Here is a 15301-nt window from a genome sequence, read left to right on the forward strand (position 1 = left end):
CCCGCTGGTGTGCCAGGCGGTTATCAGTCCTGACGGGGCTGGAAGAGAAAGGCTGGGAGCTATCCCAAAGCATACTCACATTATTTGTCAGCCCAGTGGCTTTTCCTCCCAACACAGATATTTGGCTTGACAGAGGTAGCCAGAGACCTCAACCACTGGCTGGGTGCATGTTGAGTGAAACCCTGTTGTGTCCTTGTGTCTCTGGTCTGCTGCAAATTACCCTCCTGGCTCAGCTGTATGTCTGTTGGCTCCGATATCCAGGCTCAGCCAGCAGCTAATCCTGGGCATTCCCTGGAGGGGCAAGCAGAAGGACCCCAGCAGGCACGTGCAGGGTAACTGGCTCCCATATAGCTTTTATCCCCTTCCTCCCTCCTGTGGAGGCTGGGGAGATGACTGGGCCACTTTGAATATCGTTAGCTCTTAAGGATGTCTCTTCTAACACTGTGCTCTTCTCTATTAGTGGATGGTGTGTATTACCCCAGGGGAAACGGAGAGTGAGACCAGCATGGGAAAGGAAAGGCCTTTGGAGCTATGGAGCCGATGCTACTGGCTGTCCTGGCCTTCTCTTCTACCTGCCCTTGGCCTTGCAGATGACAGTGTTCTTCAGGAATCTCCTGCCATACAGCTTGACACTGTCTCTGGGTCCTTGGGAACCTGGGACAGGCTCCTGGCACTGTGTTTCGGCAGTGCCCTTTCTGTCTAGAGTGGGACATGTGCCAGTCCAATACGAAAAGCAGAAATGATGCCATCAGTGGCACCCACAATAGCACCTGACCCAAAATAGCTTCCTAAAAAAACATAGGGAGGCTGATTAGGTTAGACAAGCCTGAAAGCAAGCAAGACATCCAGCTGACGATTGACAGGTGTAGGTCTGTGAGCAGGGGCTATAAATCCCACGGGTGAGCTCTCCAGGCAGCCTTTGGGGAAAGGCAAAAGGCTGTGGGGAGCACTCAGGACCTGCCTTCAGTGAACCATGGGGCTCAATGATCAGGAATGGCAGAAGGTCCTGACTATCTGGGGAAAGGTGGAGTCCGACCTCCCCGGCCATGGGCATGCAGTTTTAATGAGGTAGGCAAGAAGCTTTCGTCCTAAGAGTAAAGCTGAGAGCTTTTGATGAGAGACCAAGGAAGGTGTATATTTAGTATGGTGGCTCATGTTTGGCAGTGTTTATTTCAACAGGCTGTTTTCTTTGTTTGTAGGGTGGTGGTTTTTCCATTGCTGTTGGTTTATGGGTTAAAAATTACTCACTGTGTAAAGTGGCTGTGCTTCTGTCTCTCCATCTCTGTACGGGTGCAGGAGCAGGCCAGTGCTGCTTTCAAAAGATGGTGGGACTTTGTCACTCCCTCTGCCTCCGTGGCAAAGCTCTGCTTCGTATCCCCATTGCCCAAGCACTGCGGCGAGAAATGCTGGATCGAATTGTGTGTTCTGGGCCTTCAGATGCTCTGCAGCAAGGACGTGGGGCGCAGGGAAGGAGAGGAAAATCACCTCTGTGATGATTTTCTCTGAATCTATGATTTCAGTAAAATTAACTGTGAAGTTCCTGAGTGTTTCCCTCTCCCCACCTTAGTCTCACCTGGCAGAGCCCTGTCCATCCTGTTTTTTGGCCAGAAATCTGGAGGGTAACACTTGTCCACTTCCTGATGATGAATTTGAGGTCTGGGTGTGAAACGAGGCACATCCTTCCCTCTGCTTCCCTCCTCCGTGATTCTGGGGTCAGAGTGGGAGCGCTTGTGAGGTCTCTATCTGAGAGGACCCCTGCCCTCATGCTGTCCTTGCCCTTGTGGCCTTGGGTCCCTGAGTGGGGAACATCCCAGGTGCCAGCAGAAAGTCACAGAACTGCAGTCTGGAAGGGATCTCAGGGCTGCAGAGTGGGAAATGACACTTGGTGGGCATTGGATCCTAGCGTGTCCTTAAAGACCAGCAGGGATGGAGACTTGGAAGAGATTCTCTCCAGATCCCTCTCTCAGCCTGTGCTGAGTATGACGTGCTAGAGGGGTACGAACACTGAGGAGAGCAGTGGGGATGTGGCACTTGCTCCAGGGTGGGGTTTCTATCTTAAGCATGGCTAAAGGAAGGAGCCCACACCACTGGGCAAACCCACTGTCCATTCAAGGTTTTTTCAAAGATGAGCCTAAGCAGAAAGCTGTTTTATTTACCTTCTTTATCATGGCCCAATTCAGCTGCCATTTGAGGGGCAGGGAGGGATGAGCGTACCCAGGTAGCAATGTGATGGCTTTCCCGTCATGCGGTCCAGAGCAGGCATGCTGGAGGGGTAGCAGGAACCTGAGCCCTCCCCACCAGTCCATCTGTGTGAGATGGCTACTTTGGCTCTGGAAGTACCACAAGACACTGAAAGCAGTTTCCAACTGAAAAGGTAATACCATTTTTCTTGCAGGTATTGCAGGGCAGAGCATGGCATTAAATAAATAGATGGCACCCCTCTCCCCTGTGACTTTGTGCACCCCAGCCAACCCAGGTCATTTCTTGTTCGTTCAAGGAGTTTCCAAGGGAGGAGAGAGGCGGGGGAAGCCCAGCAGCTCGTAGTTCAGAAACTTTTCTGTGTAGGCATTGTTAAAGACTTCTTAGGTAGATGTCATATCCTGGGAATATCTTTAGAAAATACTGATTCAACTGGATGTTTTCCAAAGGAAACAAAAAATACTCCTTGGAAGAATTTTCAAGAGTCTCGGGAGTATATCATCTTTGGCAGACATGATTCAGCCAGAGCCAGACACGATGGAGGGAGATTTTTAGAAATAACTCCATCCCATTCAAGGTGCAAGGTATTTTCATCTCTCTGTGTGGGGGACAATCTGTGTCATGAAAAGATGCAGGAAAAAAGGAAAGGCTGATGGTGGTGTGCTCAGCACCTGGTAGAGTACAGAAATCCTTTGGAGACCTTTGAAATGAAGCGCCAGCAAAGACTGGTAATTAATTTACAGAATCTTTTTCCTGCAGAACAGCTTGTGTTTTCCATGTGCTTGAGGTATTTGTTAGTGGAGTTTAACTTGTACCTACATCATATGGTGGGGAGCCTGGCCCTCATGGCAACATAGGAGGAATGTCCAGTTCTAGATGGGACGCAAGCCCCAGTAGTCCCAGCACCAGCACCCTCCTGAGGGCAGAGCAAGCGTGCAACCACTGTACCGTGAGAGGGAGGCTGGTTTCATGGCTGAGGCCCTGGGCTGGATCTCCAGACACTGCTGCAGGTAACTTGGGTCAGCCACTTCATGGATGTGAGCTGTAGGGCCCTGGCTGTAAAGACAGACGTTGCTTTCGCTGGTGCTTCAACTAGTTGGATTATGCCCATCAGAGGGTATAATTCCTGAAAATAAACTTGTGCAAGGGAGCTGATGCCTCTCAACACCTAATTATTAGACTGCTCCTAATAATCAGGACAGGCAGTATCCCCTTTTCACCTCAACTCTAGGACTCTGGCAGGGAAAAGAGTGAAATTTCCTACTAGTTTGGTTGTCAGTGGTGTCTGAATCCTGTGGGGTCCAGTGGGGACAACACTAGCCTGTCTTTTAGCCACTCTTCCACCTTCTTGATTTCATTTCCATTTGAGGATCATAGTGCCTATGTATAGCACTGCATGGCATGGCACCAGCATGCCTGAAGGCCCGTGATCTTGTTACCCACTTACTCCCAAGGGCTTTCGAGGTGCTGCAGTTCCCGATGGAAGAACCACACTGCTGGCAGCTGGGCTGGCTGGGGAGTGGGAAAAAAGAGCAGGAATCAAATTCCTCTGTGTCTGCATAGGATGGGAGCACAGTAAGCTCTCCCATCCAGCGATGTTCAAGAACACCTGAGCCCCAGATGTGAGGTACCTGAGGCTGGGGGCTGCTCCCTTTTTTTTTGTGTATGAGAAGCCTCTAGAACCCTCCTTTCCTGGTCAATGCAGGGGTGGGCTGGGAAGAGGGTCCTGGTGAGACCCAGGGGACTACAGGCTGGCTCCTCAGCAATAGTAAATCAATGAAGACAGGTGGTTTTGTTTTTCCTTCAGATGAATGCAAGAACTCACCCCTCAGTACCACAACCGGCCTTGACTCTTGCCTCTATCTTAATACAGTTGACATATCCCAGGGGACTGGTGCCAAAGAGTTAGCAGAGCTATATAAAAAAAATATGGACACTTGCTCTGTTGCTCTAGTTGGACATGTTTAGGGCATTGTCTCTGCCACAGCCAGAGGGAATGGAAAAAGACAGGGGTGATGATATTAGGATATGTGTAAGAGGATGGGATTAAAGTAGATACAGTACTCGAAGGGAGGCATGTCAGGAGCTTCTGCTCTCCAAAGACAAGAGGCTTTTTATCATTTGTTAATGATAAAAAGCAGCCTGTACAAAATAAATAGAAAGGAAACTTCTGCACACAGAGCATCATCAGGTTATGGAACAACCTATCAGAGGAAGGTAAGTTAAACCAGATTCAGAATAGGGTCTGATGCTTCCCTGGCTTATGCGAAAAGGAGTGTTTGTGAATGGTGGTAATTTGGAAAGGATCTAAAGCATCGGAGTTTCCAGGTTAAAGTAGCCTATACTAGCAGGTACTAGCTAAGACCTTTCTTTGGGGAGGGAAGTGGGTTATCACACCTTTGCCTGTCCATATACTCTGAAATACCTGTAGCAGCTGGACCTCAGCTCTGGTCTGGATGACAGCTCTCTCAAGTCTCACAAGTCCTTCTACTTTTGTACACAGACTCTTTAAGGACCACCCTGAGACCCTGGATCGCTTTGAAAGGTTCAAAGGCCTGAAGACCCCTGATCAGATGAAGGGCTCTGAAGATCTGAAGAAACATGGAGTTACTGTCCTTACCCAGCTGGGCAAAATCCTGAAGCTGAAGGGTAATCATGAGTCAGAGTTGAAGCCCCTGGCTCAAACCCATGCAACCAAGCACAAAATCCCTGTCAAATATCTGGAGGTATGGAAAAGGGCAGGGAATCTTGGTGTCTGATGTGTAGTAAATGTGCACAAGACAGCTGTGTGAGAGTTGCGCTTTTATTTACTGACAGTGAGTTTTATTTACTTCAGTGAGCTCTTCCTCAAGTCCAAGGTCTCTGTGTACAGGCAGGAGGAGGCACAGCAAAGGCTCATGGTATGCAAATGGCATGTGAATATCCCAGTTTAGATTTCCCATTCCAAACACCACATGCAGTCTGAGCAACCCTTGACAATAACAAACCAGCCCATGCAGCCTCAGCATACCTGGGAAGTTACATTACATAAGAACTGTCAGTGGCTGGACACGAGGGACATACAATTTTAGAGTAAGCCCTGGAGGATCCGTTGGAGACCAAGACCCACAAAACTAAGTGTGTACAAACACAGGGCATGAATTTTAAGCCTTAATGGATGAGGCAGACAAAGAGTGGGAACGGCCATGGTCTACTCAAGGTCATGAAGCAGATCAGCGTCAGAGCTAGGAACAGAGCCCAGTTCTTCTGCTCAGACCAGGGTCCTTGCATGCTAGACCTCACTATCTCTCCAGAGAGTGCGGGAAGGGCTACTGAATTAGCTCGGAGATATTTCCGGGCTCTGCAACCTATTTCTTAGTCTGGCTTTTCTGAAAATAAACCTTGAACATCCCTTCAGTTTTTCTCTCTCTCCTTCCTTCCTCACAGTTCATTTCTGAAGTTATTATCAAGGTCATTGCCGAAAAACACTCTGCAGACTTTGGGGCTGATTCCCAGGCTGCGATGAAGAAGGCCCTGGAGCTGTTCCGTAATGATATGGCCAGCAAGTACAAGGAGTTCGGTTTCCAGGGTTAGCACGTACGCACAGAGGAACACCACGATGGAGACCTGGCCATGCATCTTAGAGTAGCTTCCCCAGCACTGTTTTCGACATCTCACAATTGGCCATCCAAGATGTGTGGGAAAGCTTTGACGAGAGGCCAAGTGTCACTCCAGGCAGCGTAGAGGCACTCAGAGTGATATCCATGATAAACCGTTGTTTCTTGGCTTCATGTATACAAGAGAAATAACCTGCTTTCTTAGGAAAAATAATGTAAGGGGTTATCTGTGAGCTTCTGCCTACCCTGTCCCCTTTTTCTTTCTCCCTCCCCGAACCCAGTCTCATCTGAGAGGTGAATGGCATGGCAAGAGCTGAAGGGATGTAGAGGAACAAGGGGAATGTTGAGGAGTGCGGTGAATGAGAGAGTGAAGGGATGACTCAAATGGTATGAAAGGGATGTCAGAATGGGAAGTAGGGGCACAGCATTCCATTCCTCCCACAGGTGAGACTGTTAGCAGGTTACTGTGGAGAGCTTCCAGCACAGTATTACCTTGCTTTGTGGGGGTGAACGCAGCCAGTCAGTCTCCAGGGTCTGCCAGCTCAGAAACTTGCGTTAGTTGTGAAACTCACATTAGCAAAACTATAAAGAGCAGTACTCCCTGCAATCTGTAGGTTTCTGGTAGCTGCTGCTACGCATCTGAAGTTCTGTTGCACTGGGAAGTAAAGTATGTGTTTCTGAGAAAATAAAAATTCCTGCACCAGTGTCGTGTGTTTGCTCCCAGCTTTACAGGCACTCAAGTGGAAAGTGGGGGGGATGGAGAAAGTGGAAAGTGTTTTGCGTACATATCCGGCTGCACCGCATCCTGCGGTGTCAGTTCATGACTTGAACAGCACGTGGCATCTGTCTCAGCCAGGGGACTCAGGGCACTCAGGTGTCACCGTGGGGTCATGACAACGCAAATGGGCAGCCTAGACCCAGTGCCTCGGAGCTGAGAGAAGCGCTCCCTGACTAAGGGCCATGGCACTGCTGTGCTGGGGGGAACTTGGTGAGGGAAGGCCCTCTGCTTATGTATGGGGGGGTAGCACGTGCAAGTTGCCCCGGGTCGCAGCAGCAACAGTGTGTTGCTCCCTCCAGGCAATGGAAAGCAGGGCTGATTAGCCCAGGAGGAAGGTTGCAACGGCAGCGTATGCTCTTAAGACCCAAGCTTTGGTCTCTGTACCATTTTGCACTTTTGCTGAGGTGCCTCTGCAGTGCATGCTGCACTGTGTTTACAGACGTATACACATGTCCTGTGGGGGAGCTTAAGCGACAGACACAGTGGCAAGGTGCCTACCTCTGCCCGTTGCCCTCTCCCCATCCTGGTACCACAGTGAGGTACAAGTGACCTAATTTTACTGAGGTGGAGGAGAGGCTGAGGGCCACATTGTGCCTAAGGCTGCCCAAGGGTTAGTCAGAAATGGTTGGAGCCTGAAAAGGGGTTTTGAGTGCAAAGTCTTGACCTGGAACCCAGGTTCATAGTGGACTAGCTGATTCTTTGGGAATTGTGCAGTTTCTCTGGCTGGACCTAGTTGGAAGGGCAGGTATACTCCACAGTGAGCACTGGGGTCCTCATTCCCTCCTCTTCCTCCATGCCCATCATCCAGCTCAGGGCCTCGGCAGTAGGGTGCTGTAGTCCCTTCTGTTATATGCACTCAAGCTGTGTCCATGCAGAAAGCAAGGTGGATGAGCAGTATGCTGTTCTGTATATTTGCACAGGGTCAAGAGCATTCATGGCAGGGTCACATCTGGGCACAGCAGTGGGATGCTACAGAGGCAAGCAGCTGGGTTGTGGCTAGGGGAAATGCGTGGAGTCGACATGGCTGCTCTTTTCTGGTATGGAGAAAGTAATGCGCCTTATGTCACAGAGACAGTGTGAGGGCAAGCATGGGAAAGAAAAATGAGGTGCTCAGTATTAGGAGCTACTAGCAGGGTCTGGTTCAAAGCACTCTCTGCTACACTGTGTGCAATGGAGACAGGGGAGAAGCCATCAGCTCCCTTAAAAATCAATCCTGAACCAGCGTGAACTGCTATGTCTTTGGTCAGGGCAAAGGCCACAAAATTTCGGTCTCTGAAAGGAGAAGGAATGAATTCCTTCCCAGAACAGAGCATCTCTGATTTCTTGCTCTTTACAAATCCTCACGTTACCTCTGGAAGCTTGCTTGAGGTTTCAACCTTTCAGAGAGGGTCACAAAAGCATATGCTGTCACCTAGATGAAGTTACAGCCAGGTGGTCCCTGGCTTAAGCAATGTGCTTCATCTGACTCCAGTCTAGTCTGTCTGGCTTTGTGGGGAGGGCAACCTGTTTAGTTAAGGTCTAGGATTGCCTGTCCAACACAATAAGTTTTCCTGCCAGTGACAACAGGCTCTGGTTTAGGATTAAAAGCTCCGCTATAGCAGCTGCCTCTGTCAGTCTGAGTGGGACTGGAGTCGTCTCTAGATATTTTTTTGTAGGGTGATGCGGTGGAGGAGGGAGGGTTTGCATATATGTTGTGCCTAACTCCTGGTTATTAGGTACCTGGAATAAATGTCAGTCTATTGGGACCACTGACCCTTCACTCTGCCTGCCTTACCCCACTGTGTCAGTGCACTAGGGACCATCCTTAAATCTGTGCTAGTCAGATGTGGGGCCTGATGTAGGTGTTCTGGTTGTGTCTGTGGCCCAGCGAAGATGTGCAAGTTGAGCTGAACCAGCAAATTCAGATACCAATAACAGTGGAATTATCTCCAGCAGGCTCAGTGGGTTGGGATGCTTGTGGTGAAATCCACATGTCTGCATCCTTGCTACTCTGGTGCCGAGTATGCCCTTGGCTGCAGTCCTGACATAGCATAGGAATATATGTAAATCCCACCCAGTGAGTCTGTAAAGTTCCTGCAACAGGCCCTGCTTTAGTGATAGGAGAAGTTTCCTAGAGGAAAGGGGATGGTGGGGAAAGGATTTTTCAGCTCCGTGCTATATTGATTCAGGATTTTTTTGAAGTCACCCTTTCCACTGTGCTACTAGCACATGTAGCTTTTCTGGTTCATGTATGGGACAATGTCCCTCAGTGGAGATAAACCGTATCAGTGTAAGCCCAGAAATTTTCCTGCCTCCTTTCCAGGAACAGCTTTACATAAGGAGGATGGGTCCCAGGGAATAGTGCCCAGTCCTGCTCCCTGTTATCACCATCTGGTGTCACATACACGTTTCTGGTTGCATGATGGGATGTGGATTGTGTGGCTGCCAGCCTCCTTGCCCCAGCACGTACACACTGATCACAGCTAGGTCAGGCTTATGGCTGTCCTGTGCTTTCCTTGCACTCGTGCAATTTCTTTCATGCTAATAATGCTCTCTCTGGCAGCAAATGTGTTATGCACCTGCATGCGCCCTTAGGTTGAAAAACATCCTTGCTACTTTGCACTTGACAGACTATACTTCTCCTACTGCTGCCGTTTCCATCGCATGGCAGAGCTCCCCATGGCACCCAGCCAGTGACCTGTCTGTGTTCTCTCAGGCTTCGGTGTCAGATGCCGGCAACTCATCAGGATCTCAGATGCAGGGAGCAGGACCTCGCTTCCCAGGCGCTGTGCAAACGAGCCAGTCGGCCCCAGCCAGGGTGCGACAATACTGCATGCTGCGCTGCCTGTCCCCCTTGTCTTTACTTCTGCCTGCTGATCCTGCCTGGCTCCAATACACCTGCCAACATCAAGTAGCATCAAGGAGCAAGTGCTCGAGACCATACTATTAATTGTGTGGTTTGTCTCTTGGTCACCTCAGTGGAGGAAAGGGATGGGGCTCCAGTGACTAATTATGTTAAATATTTAGCACATTAGCATGAAGCTTGTGGCATTCTTCATGTTTGCATCTCCCTGCAGGGCTAATGTGAGGAAAGGGCAGGGAAGTTTCCAATCCACATCATAGTCACTGAACAGATACGTCTGGTTTCTGGGTATGGAAGCGCAGACAGTGCCTAAAGGATGTAATGTCTATATGACACTGTAATTTAATAAGGAGACTCAAATGCTCACCTATACCACATGCTTTCAGATGAGGATTATTTTTGTCATGATCCCTATGTTTTCTACCACCTGGCCAAAATCTGTTCCATACATTATGCCACTGAGGAAAAGAAACCAGTGGTGGAGCCAGGTGTCTCTTTCATGTAGACTTGCTTGCCCACAACGTTTTTCCCAGAAGGTGCATGGCATCAGAGCACGTCCTCCTCCTTCCTGGACTCATTCCTCTCAGGTTTGCTCAAGGCTGCATCCTTGCTTCTTCAGGCTGTGCAGGGCTTAACAATCAGAGTCTGTGCTGCTTCTCAGACTGAGCACACACACACATATACATATCTATACACAAGCACCAGGTTCACAACACACATCATTACCAAAGCCCCTCTGTCCAAATCTATCACATTCCAGCATGCTTGTGTGCTGGCTCTTCATTTGAGAATTTCATTCTCATATGGTGCTTAAATGAAGTATGGCAGTGAAACCAAGTTTTGCTAAGGTCTAACCAAGTGAGAAGACAGACTGCGCAAGGACATGGCACCTAGAGAGCACTGGTAAGTAGGGGGCTGTTACATTTCATGAAGGTGTGCTTGCAGAGTCAAGGAAGCCACCTGAACTACAGTAAGTGAGAAGAGAAATCCCAATCAGTCTCTTTTATCCAACAGGCTAATAAATAAGCAGTTATGAACATGAAAGTCACAACAATGCAGCTTTCTTGATCAGCACATAAATCCCTCCCTCCCCTGTGACTGTAGGCACAACAAGCCCATCTCCCAGTCCTGTGACTTCTATAAAATCCTTATCCAAATGTCAGTAAAGGTGACCTTGTGGCTTTTTAAAGCAGTACTTTATAGTCACTTGGCTGCACTGTACTGAAGTCCTTTCCCAGTTTGGCTTTCATCCCCTGTAAATATACAAACAGAACAGACTGCCTCCACCTTACCCTGCAGCCCTGTAGAGACGACCCATGGTAAGCTATGTCAGACAGAGGCAGGTCTGGGGCTCTGTTGGGCAAGGCAAGCCCTCGCCCAGGGCATACCAGCATAGCTGGTAGCTGGGTGGACAAGCCAATGTGTATTTGGGATGGGGAGGTTATTTGAGTCTCCATCCCTCCCCTCATGTCCCAAGAAAAGCATCTCATGCTGACAGAAACAGCAGTTTGGTGGCCCTGAGCTGGCTGAATGATCACTTGGGTTATGCCCGTGCAAATGTAAATGCAAATGCTGCGAGGTCAGTGGGGACAGCCTGGACGTGAGGCTATTCCACTTCATTTAAGGCACTGGCTCGGATACGTGTCATGGGGCTCTGGGGCTGGTTTACTGGATTTGCCCAGAGCTGGTGAGAAGAGGCTGTTGCTGGTATGGCTACCCTGCAATCCAGAAGTAGATAAGACCCCAAAACAGTTTTCCAGTTAACTACCTCAGGTGTTAAAAATGAGTACAACACAGATACCCCTGTCTAGGAATTTTTGATTTTCCTCAGGTTGTAGGGCTGAGAAGGGGGCTGTAGCTATGCTGTTATTGATATCCAAGAAGGCTACTTTAAAGATAATACTGGCATGTATAACTTAGCTGCAGCCTTATGTCTGGAGTAGAGCTTAAAGAAAATTATGCCCTTTTCCCATTTCCCCTCTCCAAGGAAAGCTCGGTATGAATGCAGCTGCTGGGTGCCTGATCTTATTTTAGATCGTCCTTAAAGCAGGTTCAAATGTTCCAGTGACAGAAGAGCTTTGGGTGGGAGACATTTTGGATTATTAGCACTTAATTCTCTATGTCTCCGTGCTTAACTTGTGGACCTCCTGTTGCTTCCCAGTGTGTATAAGTAACGGTGCTTTTATTCATGGAAGTTTTTCTATCTTCTGTCCTCCCCCAACATGTCTCTATGTTTCCTTCTTCAAGCTAAATTCCAGCATCTGAGCTCTCACCAAAGGGGTGGAAAATTCCTGGAGCTGATACCCTCATTAAGATTTGGGATTGCTCTGCCCAGAGCTTGCATGACAACAGGCTTGTTCTCTTGGCTCTTGGTGAGCTTTTGGGTTATCTGGAGAGTTCACTGATATGGTGTCAAAGTGGGTCTGCATTTTTTCGCTCATCTCTCAGCTGGATGAATAGTCTGGTGCCTTTTGAGGGATGTAGTATGTCATGGATTAATTGTGAGTTGGTTGGGGCTAAAGGAGAAAAAAAACAACAGATCTTTCCCTAAACCATCCATACTGTGTCCCTGCAGAGTCCGTGGGAGAGCCTGCGCTGAGCAAAGGGTTTGTACCAGACATACTCAGACAAGGTGTACAGAGATGGAGGAAAAGCAGGCAGGGCATGCCATGTGCCACACTTGCAGTTACTCCGCTCTGAGGGCAGATGGACCTGTGGGGTCGGTAAGGAAGAATGAAAAATGAAACACAGGATAGAAATGGAGGAATAACCGCCTTCCCCCAAAGGCTATTTACTGCTATGGGTGCCTTCTGAAGAGCAATAGCATCACTCTGACAATCACTCTGCTGTAACACGATGGAGGGAGTTTCCTAACATGAGCTGGTAATTTGTGTGCTTTTGTATGGGAAGAAAGATGGACTTGGAGTCCATGGTGCTAGCACCATGGATGTGATGCTTTCACAAAGCTGGCCCATAAATCATGAGAAAGAAACTTGTTGCGCATTTTGGTCTTGCCTTGATAATAGCACATATTGCTAACCCAGCTAATCCCCCAGCTAATTTCAGCATGCCACGTTTAAGCTGCTGTCCCTATGTCTCTTGCCACGTTCCGTCTACAGCTGAAATGATCCCTCAGTGCATAGTCATCTATTTTTTTCTTTCCAGTTAAAATCTTCTGTCCCAAAATGGAGTTCTTTGTAACAGTCACAAATTGCTAGCTCATAACAACAAGAATGATTAGAAAATAATCTTTAACATATTTCTTACTATGGTTTTTCTAGTTCAGCTGTGCTGTAGCTTCCTTGTCTGTTTTAGATTAGAAACTTGTTGACTGTGAGTGTCATCTGGGACAAGCTCTGTTCTAGGGTTTAATGGTAATTAAGAACTCTGTTTCATCCAGTTTAAAACTCTCAGTCTATAAAACGCACTATCTATCTGAAACGGCACCCTTCTTACAATATGCCTGAGTTATTTGCTATACTGTTTTTACCTTAGGCCTTAGTTAGAGACCTATCTGTGCTTTCCATCTGCAGTACTGTGCAATTAACCCCATTTTACAGAGGGTAAACTGAGGCAGGGCCGGGCACCAGCACATCCATTGTTTCATGCCTGTCATTCAGCTGTCCGCTAGGCCAGGCTGCAAACTGCATGACAGAGGATAACTGTGAGCTTCTTGTGTAGGAAGGCATGTGAAGTTGTGCCATCTGTCAGCTTTGATGTGGTTGTATTTCAGCAGTTGTCAAAGGACATCCTGTGTGTAGATGTTCAGTTGAAACAGTGGTGTGGTGTAAATACCCAGATAGATTACAGATGCTGCATACAGAGCAAAGCAGTGTAAAGATCTTTGGGCTGAACTTGGAATTAAGTGCTCCGGAGATTAATGAACTATGGTATCGCTTGGGACACTGCTATCTTCTCACTTCCAAAGAAAAATGCCCTGGACTGAGATAATAAAGGACGTAAATATCTATAACAGGTTACTAGCAGAAGTGAGGTCCCTAAATCCAACTGTATGAACGTCAAATCCTCCTGTGTAATACTTTACGTACTTACATTTTCATCTGTAACCCCCTCCTTGATTTCTAACATTCTGTCTCTGCTATGCCCTGATCTTCCACCAGCTTGGGTGGGTCTAAGCCAACCAGTGTTCATCTGCCTAAACTCATTTATAATCCTCAGAAGTGACCTTCCTCTGCCTAATCTGGCAGAAACGAGTCATACTTGGCCTACATCTGACCTCCAAAAAATCCAGTTCCAGTCACTTCCATCCAACAGTGTGGTTAGTGAACAAGGTTCAGGTGCATGCCTGTTATCACGCAGATCTCTCAGCTCATACTACTCTGGTCATTTAAAAATGAGCTGTGCCTTGTAGTCCATTTTGGAAAGGGCTTGTCTTCAGGAGACCAGGTTTGGGTGATGAATCCCTGCCTGACTTGGTGCCTAGGCTCTGAATGAGTAGGCTTTAAAAAAAGAAAAAAAAAAGAGCTGGGTTTCGTACTGGCTGTACTTTGATAGCCCTCCCCACTCAACACATGGCTGTCTGCATCCTTTTTGAACCACCAAACTCTCTAGCGGTGTGCTGGAGTCCTAGGCAAGTAGCTCAGACTTCATATTCTATTCTAGCAACCAGGGCTGCCTAAAAGCCTTCATACACCTTTGAGGCTGTTACTATCTTGATGGGACCACTCCTTTGCAAAGGGAGTCTCTTTGAAAAGTAAAATAGAGAGAGGAGGGAGAAAAGATTTCAGTGCCTAGCATTATCTGACATACTGCAAAGCATGAAGGATCTGTTTGGGAACATCAGGCTATGTGAGAGCCTGCTATATGGTGTTCAGTGTTTGTTTTTTTTTTTCCTGTGAGCTATGCTTGCAACTTCCCCTCCGACCTCATTGACAGGAACATCTGGATCTACCCGCACTCACAATTCTCTACGGAAGACAGCTAGTGCAACAGGAGAAAGAGGGTTTTATTCCCTCATTGCTCTGTTTTGAGGATAGCTTGCAGGTGTGCCTGACTGGAAGGAATTTACGGATCTCACGTATGATGGTCAAGAAACATTTCCTCTCCTAACTTAATCATGTCTGTGTTCATACACATAGTGTCTCATAACTGGGAAGTCTTCAGTTCCAATCATTCTGGCAACATACAGTGGGGAAAAATAGATAGATAGAAATGGAAGCAATGCTTTTTCTTTCCATCTACAGTCAGGTTGGAGACGGACAATGCCCCATCCACCTCAGTAAAGGGGTTAATTATATCTGTGTGTCACGGTTTCAAGCTGGGCCGGCTATTAAACCTGTGGCAGATGCTCTCTGTTATCCCCCCCGCTCCCCCCAAAGGGAAAGGGAAAAGGGAGAGAGACTTCCGGGTTGGAAAGTTAAAACAGTTTTAATAAACTATAATAATGAAAAAAGAGTATAATAACAATAATAGAAATAATCAAATATATACAAATATATATACAAAACCAAGATTGAGCTCCCCTGAAGTCAGCCACGTCACCACCGGCACTGCAGGGCAGGCTCCGGGAAGGCCCAGGCTGGGCCTAGCGACGGTCGAGAGCTGGATTCAGGAATGCACGGATCGGGATCGGGGGCAGCAGGAAAACAGACGGAGTCCTCCTTGGACACCGGCCATAGCAGAAAAAGCGAGACCCTCGTGATCCCCCCGCTTTATACTGAGAATGACGTGTATGGGATGGAATACCTTCGTTGGTCAATTTTGGGTCACCTGTCCTGTCCGCTCCCCCCTGCAGCTGCGACCCCCCTTCGGCTCTTCACTCGTAAGCAGTGAGGAAGTCAGCAGTGACCTTGGTTTCTCTAAGGACAAGTACAGCAAGAGCCTTTCTGCACAACATCCCTACCGGTGCCTCAGCGATAACTACAA

At 48.0% G+C, this 15301-nt stretch overlaps 1 protein-coding gene across 1 annotated transcript; it reads left to right on the forward strand.

Annotated features, from left to right (window-relative positions):
• The first annotated feature begins 845 nt into the window (after positions 1 to 845).
• MB (myoglobin) lies at positions 846 to 6500 on the forward strand. Its single transcript, XM_068401601.1, has 3 exons — positions 846 to 1068; positions 4703 to 4925; positions 5626 to 6500. The coding sequence occupies exons 1-3, from the start codon at positions 974 to 976 to the stop codon at positions 5770 to 5772; spliced, it is 465 nt and encodes a 154-aa protein (XP_068257702.1). The 5' UTR covers positions 846 to 973; the 3' UTR covers positions 5773 to 6500.
• The last annotated feature ends 8801 nt before the right edge of the window (positions 6501 to 15301 follow it).

The sequence above is a fragment of the Nyctibius grandis genome, chromosome 5, assembly GCF_013368605.1.
Source record: "Nyctibius grandis isolate bNycGra1 chromosome 5, bNycGra1.pri, whole genome shotgun sequence".
NCBI lineage: Eukaryota > Metazoa > Chordata > Aves > Nyctibiiformes > Nyctibiidae > Nyctibius > Nyctibius grandis.

What these genes read in the sequence shown, in the direction of transcription:
- MB (XM_068401601.1), top strand. Translation starts at nt 974, where the DNA reads ATGGGGCTCAATGATCAGGAATGGCAGAAGGTCCTGACTATCTGGGGA. An exon ending in GGGCATGCAGTTTTAATGAG is followed by an intron (nt 1,069 to 4,702) that starts GTAGGCAAGAAG and finishes TTTTGTACACAG; the next exon opens with ACTCTTTAAGGACCACCCTG. An exon ending in TCCCTGTCAAATATCTGGAG is followed by an intron (nt 4,926 to 5,625) that starts GTATGGAAAAGG and finishes CCTTCCTCACAG; the next exon opens with TTCATTTCTGAAGTTATTAT.